Raw genomic sequence first — 15,146 nt, 5'->3', positions numbered from 1 at the left:
GGGAGTCGAGATACAACCGGAAGCTAGGCGGTGTCTACTGAATGTGTGGGAACTGAATGACTATGACGTGGCTCAGACGCGATGGGCGACCCTGGCCAACATGATTGCTAAACGAGACGTTGCACAGTTGTGGGGCGCTCCCCGCCCGCCGACGGTCTCGGTGTGGAAGGAAAATATGGATCGGTGTATGTTTTGAGAGAAGACGGTGTATGTGGCACGAGGTAGGCCCCAAAAATGGGATAAAATTTGGAATCAATGGAACTCCTACAGAGGAGATATATGCACGCCACCCCTTCCTGATGTCCCAGATGTTTACATTCTCCCTGATCCTGACGTTCCATGATTTGTTCTAATACATATGTTTTAAAATCTTTAGTCTTTTTCCCCCGAATATGCCCCCCCTCTGATTTTTGTTGATTGATTTGCACTGTGATGCTATTGCCTTTTCCTTCCCGCTCAGAAAAAGCGCCTGTATTGTAATGCTCTTTTTGCCTTGATTGTTTGTTTTCTTTTTATATAATAAAGAGTTTTTTTTTAAAAATGCATTTTTTTTAAAATTCAAAGTGCCATGTGGCGCACAGACATCATGGCTGTGTGCCACATGTACTTACAGGCACATTCCAGGGATGCAACAGGTGTCCTTTGGACACTCTGGCACCCTTGAAATTGCGATTCTCAAATTGCGATTTTCTCACAGAAAATCGCAATTTGAAAATGTATCCCCGTTCATTCCTATGGGCCTTTAGGCCCATAGGAATGAATGGTATGGGACACTCATTCCTTAATTACGATTCGCAATTTGCTAATCGCAAATAAGGAATGTTAGAGATTTGCAAAAAAAATTGCGAATTATTACCTACATTCCATTTTGCTATTCTCAAATAGCGATTCCATAAGAATCGCTATTTGAGAATCGCAAAATAGAAATTACCTACATATGCCTCCTGGTTCTGTGTATGCAGGGAATGTGTGAGAAGGAGTCTGGATGAGCTGAGTTGTCAGGTAGGGATGTTGAAGATAATGGGATTGTTGAGGTAGAAGGGGCAGATGTTGTGCAAGGTTTTGTATATATGCATGAGCAAGTTGTTACAATGACTTGCTGTAGGGGGCGCGCTGGACTTAGGAGTAGTATAATTTACTATTCCAAATCCAGTTGGAAAAATCCAACAAATCCAACACCTTCTGTCCCATACAGCAAGTCGTTGTAATGACTTGCGTTGTAATGGCGTGTGATGTAACAATGCGTAGTTGTAACGACTTGCACGTTGTAATGGCATGCGATGTATCAAATGCGTTGTAAATGATGTGTCCCGTAGTAAGTTCATTTTCTTATGTGCAATTCATGAGGCCTCTGTGTCTTATGGTGATAAACCAATGAAGAATGCTCTTGGCTTGATTTAGTTCATTGTGAAAAGTTATGTCAGATGCAACAGTTCTGAACTGTTTATTACAAAAATTTAGGATGAAGGCAATTGTACTGACTTACTTATTGTGAAATACATTTATCAATCAATCAATCACGATTTGTAAAGAGCTGCTTATCACCCACAAGGGTATCTAGGCACTGGGGCGGTTGTTGCTGCTGGTCGCTATTAGTCAAACAGCCAGGTCTTTAGTCCATGTCTCAATTCCTGCAGGGTGGTAGAGGTCCGGAGGTGGAGGGGGACGTTGTTCCAGGCCAACTACGACAAAGATCAGCCGCTGCTTCTGCTTCTTCGGAAGCACGGGTTGTGGGTGCGTGAGACGGGGGCGGAGCACAGATGTCTGACGTTTGTGTGGAGGTTCACTCTGTGGTTTAGGTAGGCTGGTCCTTGATTGTGTAAGGCTTTGTGGGCATGGGTCAGCATTTTGAACTGACACTTTTTATGTTTGGGGAACCAGTGAAGGTTTTGGAGTGGGGGTGTTGTGGGCTCACTTAGGTAGGTCGAGGATGAGCCTGGCTGATTAGTTCTGGATGGTCTGCAGTCTGATTAGTAACTGGGTGGTGACTCCAATGTAGAGAGCATTGCTGTTGTCTAGGCAACTGGTAATGAGGGCCTGGATGACGGTGCTGATGGGGATCCACTTAAAGATTTTCCAGAGCATGAGAAAAACATGCTAAGGAGACTGCATTGATTTGGTTTTTCATTGTGAGTCTGCTGTCAAGTATGATGCTGAGGTTCCTGGTGTGGTCTGCTGGTGTGGGGGTGGGGCCCAAGTCTGCTGACCACCTGGTGTTGATCCAGGAGTTGGTATTCTTCCCAAAAAAGAGTACCTCCTTTTTGTCAAAGTTTAGCTTGAAGCAGTTGTTCTGCATCCAGATTGCGACGCTGGTCATGCATTTGTGGAAATTATTTTTGGTGTTAGCGGGGTCAGCGGAGAGGGAGAGTATGAGCTGAGTGTTGCCAGCATATGAAATTAAGTTCATGCAGTGGACTCTGACTCTGGTGGCCAGAGTGGCCATATATGCATTGAACAGGGTGGGCCTCAGTGATTTATTAAATCCAACAGGCCTTTAAGGGTAGATTGTTATTACATTGTGCTGAAGGGTGTAGGCTGGTATTTTGTTTCATGGAATTTCACAGATAACCTCAGCTAGTAAAGGTTTTGGTGTTGGTTACCATGTCAGATAAGTCCTTTGGGGGGGTAGATAGGTTAGTGCTATGGTGATCATTGCTAGACCGTCTTACGTGGGGTGGTGTCTGTCAGGACCTTGCAAAAAAAATCTCTACATACATATATATAGGGTCTTTGGGACAGCTTCCTTCTGCCTGTTCAAATGTCATTCTCATTATGCTTCCATGCGCAGGAAATTGGTTTGCCTATTTCAGCCGTTGGCTCAATTGCCCTGTGGGTGCTGGCATTTGCCCCTATCTTATGTGCACACCCGCCTGAAAATAAGTGAGCTTCGTTGTCTAGGCTGGTGGTCAGTCCTTTAGTTTTCCATTTTTTTACTTTTTGGGGCCGTTTTTATTTATTTTGTTCTCCTTTTAAAGTTGAGCCTGCTTGACATTGTAAGCTGTCAGGTTGCAAAAGACCTATTGTCAGCTTATCAGATCTTACATGTAATGCCCGTCCGTTGCTTACCATTGGTTGCCATTATTGTCACTCTCATTTGGTTGATTCTTATTTGATGTCTTTCCTTGTCCATGTTGTGTTTATTTCTCTCTTGGAGCCTAGCCCCGTTACTTGTGCCCACCCACTGCTTAGTTTTAGATAACTACTTTTTGCTTAAGTACTCTACAAGAGCGTTTGTGTTTTCCAGCTGTCTCCCTCAGGATCTCCTCCCTCCTTGTCCCACTCCATGCTGTTCTCTTTCATCCATGTACCTTTTGTCCCCATCCCATGCTGCTCTCTTTTGGTTGTTTTGCGTAAGCATCCCATCACAAGTGTATGTAATTTCCAGATGTATCCTTTGTGTGCTCCTCTCCCCTCTCCCATTCTGTGTTACTCTCTTTCGTCTGGGTCCTTCTCTCCCCCTGCACTGCTCTCCCTCACATGTGTTTCTCTCCCCCCACCCTGTGCTCGTGGTGTCCTCTCTCAGGAGAGCTTCCCCGCTCTCCGTGTTCTGCTTTTTCTCTTCATCCACCCACCCGACCCTCTGTTACCTCCCTCTTGCGCACCCAACACCTGTGGTGCTTTTTTTTTTTACTTAATCTTAAAAAAAACAATTTTATGCTTGTATTTACTGATCCAAATGGCATCCACCATCTTGGATCTGTAAATAAAACAATAAAGTAAATTGCACCAGGATCATTCTGACTCATGTACACGTCAGTGGAATGATGCAACCACCATTGTCTATTTTAATTCATTTTTTAAATTTTGACAGGGTGGCACAGAATCCCAATCCTATAAAGCTCTGCCAAAAGCAGTTGGCAAAGCCAAAATGTCCTGAAGGAGTGAACTATTGGTTTTTGTCATTTCTTCGTTTTTAAGTGGCCTGCAGCTCCCTAGACAATCTTATGGGACTGGTTGCTTGCCCATCATTTCATCTGCAATGTTCTGCATCCTGTGTGGTCACTATTTATGTATTTATTCATTATTTTTTATATCAGGAGTGGTTACACTGAAACATTACAAAACCACAATTCAACAAGATAAAAAAAGAAAGAACATATATTAATACAATAAAATATTTTACATTAAAATACCGTTCATCAAATAGTAGTCAATAACCACAATATCACAAAAAAACTAATAAAATGGTAAAAACTACATTATCAAATAAAGGCTTACAGCTTAAGAAACGAGCCAAAAATATATATCAAGGATAACATATTCACCGTAGGAAGGTTTAACGGCAGACAAAGTGCTTCAAGTGTTTGTTTCTTCTGGTTATTTTAAAAGATAGGTCTAATGAATTGTATCTGCGAATACCTCAAACTAGGAGAAAAAACACAAAACATGATTCAAGCCCTGTATCATAGCACCACAGTATTGACAACTGGGATGGTATTGAATTCCATCTCTTTTAATCCACAAATTGTCTACATAAGGTATCTGTCCGACTTTAAATTTCATGAAAAACCTATGGACAGATGGGCAAATATTAGCTTTCGGGCAGAATTGCATTACACCGCATCTTGTGAAAAGACAATTTGGTTTCAGTCTTTCACATCGTAAACAGGGTTGTAAATGAATCTGCTTTAGTCGTCATTTCAGAGAGTTAAAACTGCTGTATGACAACCCTTGTCAATTAAAACCCATCTGTTTTAGGCAATAAGAATAGGTACATTTTATTCATATTAAGAGAGTACTATTTCTAAAATGGAAAACATCTTGGAATTAATTGTATTGTTCATAGTGTATCATTGTTTTGCTGTTCTACGATGGCCACCATGTTCCAAAGCATTATGTTAGCCACCTTGGTTTAATACAACAGTGATGCGCTATTTGCATTAACGTTCGAAGAGAGCTTCCGAATATGATGTCTACAGAGTAGCTACCTTGAAATTGCATTGTGCATAAAGTATCATTGTTTTTATCACTCCAAAATGACCAACATGTTGCTCATACATAGTGCAGCTACAATGGAACTGTAAAACAAGGTTTTTCATTTTTCTAGTTTAATTCTTTTTATTTATCTTCTATATTCTTGTGGGAGGTTGTGTGCCTATTTTATTGAGCCTGGGTAAGTAGGTAAATGCTAGAATGCATCAGTTGGTGGATAAATGGACATATTCCCACCACGTTTAGGTGGAGGTATGTTTTTCTTTTTTCTAGTGATATTTTTTTATGTATCTTCCATATGCTTGTGGGAGTTGGTGTGTCTATTTTATGATGGATAGGTAAGTAGGTAAATGTTAGAATGAGTCAGTGGGTGGATGAGTACCCGGACAAACGACAGGGGAATGCATGATGACTTAGCAAATTTGTAAAATCATCAGTGACTGAAGAGAAACTTTAAGTTATTAGTCAGGCCTACTTGCATTGCCAATGCTTGTTATAATTTGGATTGTGAAAAAACAAAGACTTGTGTTTTTTAACATTGCTATTTTTTAAAACACAAATGTTAGTCTTCCGCTGTTGCTAGATGTGCTACCTGTCGTACTTGTTTAGAGGCTGCTCTTAAACTTTTTAAGCAATTTATAGAGTTGTTACCTTTTTCAGTTTTTTGTGTAGCACATCCAGGTCTGGTTTTTAGTTCTGGCTAGCCTCTGATACAGTCTGCCTGGCCTATTGTTTGCATACTTTGAGATTTGGGTCTCTCTTGTTCAATCATTGGCTTGTTTGACATAGCCCCATTAATCCATTGTTTGACACAGTTTCAATCACATCTTAAACCAGCCCAAATGAATTTACATCTCTCACCACATGCTGCTGACTTTCGGGTGTATGGTTCCGCCTTCTGGGAATCATGCATGAAGGACTACTTTACCTCTGAACGTACACTCAGTTGTACAATGTTTGTCACACATGCATCATATACAAACAAGACACAGTCCTGTTGGTTGTATGTTTTTCACTGCCAGACACAATGGTTCACTTTACGCCAAAATAATTGTTATTGATGCCAAGGGATCTAATGTTTCCATTAAAAGAATGGCATTATGGCATACCAAACATCCACAGCTATCCGAGTTCAGCTGTTAGCTGCTGATGAGACTCAGTGTCCCAGGGGTTTGCCCACTCCTGCCACCCGGCCGCTGTTGAACTTTAACAAGCCTGGTTAATTAGGCAAAGCCAGTATATATGTGTGACTTAAAACTAACTGAAAATGTAAGCTGCATCAATTTGCTTTGCTTTGCTATAGCCAGTTTTCCTTGTATTCTGGTACCTGGTGTCCAGTAGTCCCATTAAACATTCAAGGCATCAAATCATCTTGCCTCACTGGGCATTTGCAAAGGACAGACTTTGCCAATCACTTAACGTCCTGATGCTTTGGAAGATTTCCTTCCTGAACTTTTGGTGATAATTGTTTGGTGGGTGATGTTTATCCCAGAGAAGTGTGCCATAAGCAGGGGTGAGTCCTTCTGAACTTGCCTGCCCAATCTGCGTGAGCGTGCAGTAGGATGTCTGTGCCTGATGGTTCCTAGCATGGGTTCAGGTCTTGCACCCCTCAACCGTACCCAAATCAGCGGTCACCCACCTGACACAAGTTTGATTTTTACAGACCCCTTGTGGATTGCTGGTTTGGCATTCTTCTAGAGATTATTTGTTCTATAGCAAGTGACTATACCATGCTGGTTCTAAATCCTGGCAATGCCTTAGGGTCAAATTGACTGGAGATCTTAGGACCTTATGTTTGGTCAGTAACTATATCTAGGCTAATAGTTGATATTCTGAGCGTCTTGTGACCCCGCTACCCCATTGGTAAAATGCTATCCCTTGTCCCTGATTCTCATAGATGCCTGTTCCCAGTGCCCCCCTCATATCTTGGGTTTGGGTTTTGTTATTTTGGGTCCTGTGGTCCTTCCAAATCAGGAGTTTAGAGCAGCGTGACATGGGTGGTGGGCTGACCACGGTTTTAGGCAAACATAGGGGTAGAGTGTGGGAAGACGTTGTTGGGCCGCTGTTTAGCCCTATGCCTTAAGCTGCCCCCACGGGTATGAAGAGTTCTTATGGCGTTGGGTATATTTTAAGTTGTGCATACAAGTATTTACAATAATGCAAATAGAAAACCTGGCCCGAAATAGACCTGAAATCTTGACAGAAATGCATCATAATTTATTTCTGCCTTTAGATGGGCTTTCCATAAATAAAATGGTAGTCTACATTGTCCCCTCGGAGCTAACATTTGCCTCCTTTCCTCGCTGCTCCTCCTTGTATCCCCCCACCCCAATGGGCATGAATGGTCTGAAACAGAATCTCAATTTTCAAAAGGGCCAGTGTGATTATTTTTCATTGAGTTTGGAATAAATGCAAAACGAATGTGTGCTTAAAGGCTATTCAACGCTGCCTCTACACGAGAGGTTGCGACTCTGACACAGCCCCCAGGGCTTTTTGCACCTTAGTTCCTGGAAGGCAAATTGGCTTGGAGCGCAGGGCCTGCCCCCGCCTGGGATCCGTAAATAGCAGCCCTCTGCCTCTCTTCCGGTGTCTCTCTCCTCAATATTCATGAGGCCGCGCGGCGACAGCAGGCCCGGTCTCCAATGGAGACTGTAAACACACTCCGAGGGGAGCCCGGGCCCTGCCTCCATTGTGCCGCCGCGGCCAGCTGCAGGGAGTGGAAACAAATCTGAACATGAACTCATCGCTGGCGGGCGAGCTCTGCACCCTCCTCGGAGGGCCCGGCCATGCCTGGCAGCTGGGGGCGGCGGGAAGTGCGCAGTCACAAGGAGGGGCACGGGGACATTGGCAGCACACATGGTTTACACTGAGAGAGTTTGAGCAAAGTGTCATTTAAAAATCCGTTAGAATAAGCAAACAGGCCCCGGACGTTTGGCGCGTCCGGGGAGTGCAAGGGCCGGGGAGGGGGTGCAGCGCGCGCATAGGAGCCCCCGTCAGCATGATGAGCAGACCGGACGGCGCGCGGAGGGCCACCTCGGCCGGGTACCGCCTGCCCGACCAGACCCTGAAGCCCAAGCTGGACTCAGCCTCTTATGCTTCTTTCAGCTCGCTGACCCGCGGCCGTGAGGGGGCGTCCCAGAGCCAGCAGAGAGGGCCCCGGGCCCCGCTGCAGAAGGACGAGGCCGCGCGCCGGGAGGACCAGGTGCGGCAGGACCACACCTGGAAGGAGTTCGTGAAGGCCGAGCGGAGGGCCGGCCGGCGCTGGTGAGTACCGCCTCCATCTTCTGTGCACCTGTCTAACTTTTATTAAGTTAACACATTCCTGCTGTGTGATGCAACTGTGCAGTTAACATGGGCACAAAGCGAGCGGTATTGCCTCATCTCTTCACTGGCGCGAGCCACATAGGCATTGGAAGTATGAACATCTCTCAGCTTGACATGTGACGTGCGCTATGATAATTAGTGTCCCTACTAATTTCTTTAGGATTTATGCCCCATAAGTCCTAAAGAAATCAGTAGAGACACCAATTAGCATAGAGCACGTCACGTAGAGACATCGGAGGGAAGTGATGTCACACGCACCCTGATAGTTCTCAAGCAAAAAAGAACAAGCACATTTTATTATCTTCTTTCTTTATTTCTTTGTTTCGGTAGAAATTTTTCACCATAAAAGACATTATAAATTTCATTAAAACAGTTAAAATAAAATTGTACTTTACAAATTCATACAGTCCATTACATGGAATTTCATCACATTACGATATATTGTGGTCACTGAACAGCCTTGATACATTTTCTCCTCAAAAGCCACACAGCACCTAGGTACTTAGCTACTGTAAATACAATGTGGTCCGACAGGTCTGTTTTAAGAACTCTAAAAGCGGCCAAACACTCCACAAATCCCAGGTTCCTACATAAAGGGACAATCCATTTCTTACGTATCTCATGATACACTGGACAGAAAAAGATTATATGCAGCTCAGACTCATCGGCCAATTTGCATGCTGGACATACACTATTTGCATTTTCACTCCACTTACTTGTAAATGCACGGAGTGGGAGAGACCCATGTCTCCATTGTAAGTAGAGTTTCCTAAGCAAGGAGGGATATAAATTATCTAACGCTGGCTCGAAGCTATAAATATCCTTAATGCGTAGAAATCCCTCTGTTAGTGTCCCATGGTTTTGGCGGCGGTACAGTGCCGTCAGTTTGCTATCCTGATATACCTTTGCCAATGTCTTTTTGGGGAAAAGTGGACAATTGGATAGGGGGTCAGACCACAGTTTCAGAAGACCCAAACCTTCCAACTCAGTTTTAATAAATTTCAGCCATTTAATTTCCCCCGCATTGGGCATTGCAAGCACCTCCTGGAGACCTTGTCTATAGCTGATCAGTTCCGGGACTGACCATAACCTACGCCAGTATGACAGCGGTCGGAAAGCCAGTTCCTCATCGAGGGGTCGTATTCCAAGATCTAGCCTTAGGGGGACAAGAGGCGTACTAGGGGGAAGGGCTACAATCCTCCGAATAAACTTGTTCTCCTCTTTCAACAAATCCTGAGAGACTGCATGGCCCCAAAGCTCACACCCATACATGGCAGCCCCCCTTGCCTGTGCCCTATAAATCTGTAAAGGTGGGCCAACAGGCCGAATAGATGACTTATTATCGCACATGAGCTTCATGGTACCACCCGAATACTGAATCAGTTTAAGAAGCGCTTTCTCTTGGTGGGTACACCAGGTCATTCTTTCATTTAGGATAATTCCTAGGTACTCGCAAGTTCTCACCCGTTCCAGTTTGTTTTGTTCAATCTTGGGGGTAGAACAGAGTTTAGGGGGGGGATTAAATACCATAAATTTGGTCTTTAGGGTGTTAATTTCTAGACCATATTCCCCACAAAAACCCACAAAACCATCGAGTACCCGCTGGATACCCATCATAGACTTTGATAACAATAGAGTGTCATCGGCGAACATGATCGCCGGCACTCTAGTTCCCGCCAGCTTGGGAGCGTCAGAGTTGGCCACCCCATTCAGATGAGGGATAACCCCATTGACATAGAGGCAAAACAGGGTCGGTGCAAGCACACAGCCCTGCCTTACCCCCCTGTCAACGGGGAACCTATTCGAGAGGGCACCCTCCTTGCCACCCCTTACCTGTGCAAAGTTGGCAGTATGGAGATGAATAATCATCTCCAGCAGTCCCTTAGGGACCCCCATTTTGGCCAACACTTCCCAAAGTTTTTTGCGTGGGACCAGGTCGAAAGCTGCCCGCAGGTCCACGAATACAGTGTAGAGGCTGCCACCCCCCAACGGTACCGTTTTCCAATGGATAAGGGCGAGACGGAAGACCTGATCTATCGTTGAAACCTTCTCTCTAAAGCCTGCTTGGAGGGGACTCAGTATGTCGTGTTCCATCGTCCATTCCAACAGACGATCCAGCAAAAGCCTGGCGAATAGCTTTTGTGAAACGTCTATCAGGCTTATTGGCCTATAATTGACCGGGAGCAGAGGAGAACCCTTTTTGAAAATAGGGACTATCTCTGCCCCCAGCCAAGTGGGGGGGATCGTCTTGCCATTCAGAAATGCATTGAACAGCACCCTAAGATACGGGGCCCAAATTTTAGCTTCGTGTTTGTATAGGTCACCTGGAATCCTGTCCAGGCCTGGCGCTTTTTCAGGCGCCAGCCCCGAGATCGCCATGGTAACTTCTTCCAGAGTGAATCCATCCATAGGAGCTATACTTTTAGTATGTTGGTCCATTGTAAGTTCCGGTGGAGTCACCAATTGGTCCAGGTTATGTTTTCTATACAATTTTTTAAAGTGATCCTCCCAAATGGTGGGTGCTATATTCGCTTCAACTGCAGCTAGGGGTTCAGCTGATCCGTACTTAAAAATTTGCCAGAATTTTCGACTATCTCGGATCGTAAGGGCAGCTGTCATTTCAGACCAATTTTCCTCATCCCACTCTATTTTAGCAATACGTAAAATAGACTTATAAGCTAGCCGTTTTTCCCTGATCATACTTGGACTATCCCTTATTTTAAGTGACTCTAATAGAGCAGCCTTTGCTCTCCTGCAAGATGCATTGAACCACGAGGCTCTTTTCTTCTTGAATTTCTTCCTCCTAGCCACCGGGTTCAATACCTCTACCAGGTTGGAGCATAGCTCAGAGTGGATATCCCCAAGCACAGATAACTCAGCAAGGGTGGTTTGGATGGTATTGAGTACTTCGGCTCCTTCTAGAGCAAAAGATTCAGTAGGAATAACTAGCTGTGGGGTAAGGGCCTCGACCTTTTCTAGCGTGAGGACCACTGGTACATGCAGCCTTTGGATATTAATTGGGTTCTCTAAGAGTTTCAACCATTTAATTTTACGCCTATTACTACTTAGGACCAAGGCAGCTAAGGGTACTGAGTTTTCTTCTGCCATACCCATAGATATTCCCTGGACCGCAAGTCTCAGTGAGAGAGCATTGTGGTCGCTGTCATTCCTAGCGACTATCCTAAAGTCCTTCACTTTATCCCAGTCCTTCGTTGAGACCATGATGTAGTCTATTCGTGACTCGCAACCCGGTCTGTTGAAGGTGTATTTTGATGGAATATCTCCTCCAATGCGGCCATTGCAAGCCCTCAGCGAGTGGCAAAGCGTTAGAGAGGTTATTTGTGTGGCGATAGGTGACCAAGCCTTTACGGGGGAGGCCACCAAGGTGGGGATCTCCCAGAGATCGTCCTCTTCACTTGTAACACCCACTAGATGATCCGGGAGAGGCTCATATTGGGTGTTAAAATCTCCCCCCACTATAAGTGTGGAGCATAGGCTGGCAGAATCGAGGAACAATGCTAAGTCCTCAATTGTTCTCGAGGTGCCTGCTATCCCTACTGGCCTTGAATATACGTTAATCAGTGCTATACTTGCACCGTGTGCCCATTCCAAAACAACGCACTGCAAGTCCGCTGAATTGGTTTCGCGCAATGTTACCCTACATCCAAGATAAGAAGCCACCCAGATCAGAAGACCCCCAGATGGTCGTCCCTTCCCACCCCAATTTGCCAGTGTTTCAAAGGAGGCATATCCTATGTGAGACTGTTTTTGCCTGGCCCATGTTTCTTGAAACAGGCATATGTCATATCCTTCTATTAATTTCTTCCACTCGGGGGAGTCTATTTTGTTGGCCAACCCTGTGATGTTCCAAGAGAGTATGGAAAGTAAACCTGGGGTCACCATCTTATCAGTGTCGCTAGTTACCGGAGTAGGCCTGCTTGCCCTTGGCTGACCTTGGATATAGGAAGACGTGCCTTCCTTTACCGTTGAGATTATTACAGACGTCACCTCTACAAGGGGATTGTCCTCAATGCTATGGTCTAATTTAGCTTTGTCTGTATAAATGTTTTTAGCATTATGTAACCCAATAATTGGAGAAGTTGAAGTGGTTGTAATACCCACAGAGTGATCAGAAGCAAGGTCATCTTTGTACCTGAACTCATCTGTAGTTTGATTACAATCTCCAAATTGGGAATATGGGGAAGAAAAAGCAGGTCGGCCCAGAGAATAGATAGGGCAACTGGCTGAGTCTACTAGTGGCTGTGTGTTAGTAGACCTATGGAAGAGTCAGTCTACTTCCTCAAGGCACCCAAACCTATTGTAGACAGGAACTTCTGTCCACCCGCCATGTGTATTTGGCCAGTGATTGTGGCACCCACCCTGCACACCTTTTCTCTCCGGGATCCTGCTCCAATTCCCTCCTGTATTATGATGTAAGCGTGGAGGGTAGAAATAGGTTAGGGGTCTGGAAGCTATAAGCGAATTTGCATTGTTGTTATCCCAGGTGTGAATATAGTGTGCAGTATTCGGATTTTCAAATGAAATAATTACACAATCGCCGTTAATATACTTATGCGAAGTGCCTATCCAGGGTACCCGACGCACCATGAGGATTTTACTACTCAGGTGGTTGGGTATTGGCCTGTTAACATTGAGCCAGTGTGTTACTTTATTTTTTAGTGACCCATAGTCTTCCTGGTGATGATATAACAATTCCGGCACCCCTGTTAGCACAACTACATATGGCCCTACATCAGGGGGACGATCAACATAACCCCTATAGTGATTTGTGTTAGTTTTTACTCTCTGTGTTGTAAGGTGGGGGTTATTATGCTCAATGACCCTCTGTGTAGTTGCGACTGTCGGAGCTGGAACAGCAGGAACCACCTGCTGTTTTACATCCACTGCTAACCTGTTAACAGAAGTGCATGTGACACCCTTGTACCGGGGTTTTGGGATAGGTTTAGCTTTCAATGCTTCTGAGAGGGAGGCAACAGGTAATGCTGTGGCGACAGATAGTGGTGGTAGGCTATTAGTAATAGCCGATCGGCAAGTTAGTTTGTTATCAGATATACTAAGGGTGGCAACATTGAGGATACTTTTTTCAATCTCAAGCAACTGAGTTTCTATTCGTATTAACCTAGCTTCAAGGGGGGTTAAAAGTTTTTTTAGTGTTCCCCACACAATTGTCAGAAATTCCACATCTTTCCCTTTTATAGTACAAAGTGGAACCCCACAGTTCTCACTTTCTATTACAAGGTTATCTAGGTCGCTTTTACCCACCAGTTTTGCAGGGCTGGATTCTATTTCTAGATCAGAGGGACACGTGTTTCTCATTAAAGGGGGTTTGTGGGGTTTCTGGGGAAAATCATGAGTAAGTAATTGGGCCTTTGCTACCTTTGCCTTTTTCCTTGAATAGGCAGAGGTATGATTGCGTTTTCTTTTGTGATTTGGGCCCTTATGTGGGGTACACAGAATCCCCCCAGTCTTTCCCCTAGATTTCACAGTTGGTACCTTATTCATAAGGGCCCCCTCACATGTTATATCCGACCCAACCTCCCCGCCCAATGAGCGACTTAGAATAGCTGGAATTTCTTGTAGAGACTCCACCTTAGGTGTATGTGGCATAGTTGCTAATGGCTGATGAATATCGGCTTGTGTCGCAATCAATGTGGGAGTTAAGCCGATTGTGCGGTCAGGTGTTTTAACAAAGGCAAAATGCCCTAGGGAGGATTTTTTTTTAGCCATGGCCAGTTCATGAGATAGCCTTCTCGCTGTGTCTAGTTCATTAGAAACCCTACGCTGCATTTTATTAATTTCCATATCTATTGCATTATTGGTCCTGGTAATGATATTGTCTAGTGTTCCATTTTTTAGCGTGTCCTTCGCTGCCCTACTCCTATACTCACGGGTAGACATAGTGCTTTGTGTAGAGCGGGCCAACAACCAGTGAAGCTAAGGAGCAAAATTAGGACCAAAGGGTATGGCCCAGTCCAGTCTCTCCCGGGCTCGAACGGCCTCAAACGGCCCGCTCTTTGCCCGGTCTTCGCCCCGGGCGCTCCCGCGCGCTACCGCGCTGCGGTTTCGCCAGACAGTGAAATAGGGCTAGGGCGGGGGGCGTTGCCGGCAGGGAGAGCGGCCGCAGGTGTGACACGCAGGGACTCCTGGGCAATTGAGTCCCTGCTAAGCTGCTCGCAGCCCTGCCGGTTCAAGAGGCACAGCAATGTTCGGCTCCCTTCGCTAAATGCCCCACAGAGACAAGAGACGCAGCGGGACCCGCGCAGCGGGTCCGGCAAGCCGTAGGTGCAATGCTCCGTCCCACGGATCCAACGGCGGCAAACACAGCAGGAGGAAGGAGCCTCCACACAGTTCTCCTAGACAATCCTCAGAGCAAGGTTTCCCGCAGTCTGCACCAACCAGGCAGCTTTATTCAGGGCGGGGGGCGTTGCCGGCAGGGAGAGCGGCCGCAGGTGTGACACGCAGGGACTCCTGGGCAATTGAGTCCCTGCTAAGCTGCTCGCAGCCCTGCCGGTTCAAGAGGCACAGCAATGTTCGGCTCCCTTCGCTAAACGCCCCACAGAGACAAGAGACGCAGCGGGACCCGCACAGCGGGTCCGGCAAGGCGTAGGTGCAATGCTCCGTCCCACGGATCCAACGGCGGCAAACACAGCAGGAGGAAGGAGCCTCCACACAGTTTTCCTAGACAATCCTCAGAGCAAGGTTTATTATCAAAGCTGAGGTGCAGTCTGTGCTACATATATAAATATTTAAAAGTGTGTATACCATGTGCATATTCACATCTAAATCAAACATTTATATACTTAAGCTTGTCTGATGCAAAGCAGTGAATATTTCAGACAATAAGGGAAGCGACATTTAAAGCATAAACC

At 45.5% G+C, this 15,146-nt stretch overlaps 1 protein-coding gene across 3 annotated transcripts in view; it reads left to right on the top strand.

Moving 5' to 3' along the window:
- The window catches only part of CIMIP5 (ciliary microtubule inner protein 5), an 88,408-nt gene that overhangs the window by 34,018 nt on the left and 39,244 nt on the right, over nt 1-15,146 (top strand). For 2 of the 3 annotated variants that reach the window (XM_078646781.1, XM_078646780.1), the window contains exon 2: nt 8,038-8,196. In XM_078646781.1, coding sequence (XP_078502907.1) covers nt 8,038-8,196 — 159 coding nt within the window. Of the gene's footprint in view, nt 1-7,548; nt 8,197-15,146 lie in introns of those variants that run through there. The other variant, XM_078646779.1, reaches the window with a different exon arrangement.

The sequence above is a fragment of the Lissotriton helveticus genome, chromosome 6, assembly GCF_964261635.1.
Source record: "Lissotriton helveticus chromosome 6, aLisHel1.1, whole genome shotgun sequence".
Taxonomy (NCBI): domain Eukaryota; kingdom Metazoa; phylum Chordata; class Amphibia; order Caudata; family Salamandridae; genus Lissotriton; species Lissotriton helveticus.
This window is presented reverse-complemented; position numbering and strand designations above follow the sequence as displayed.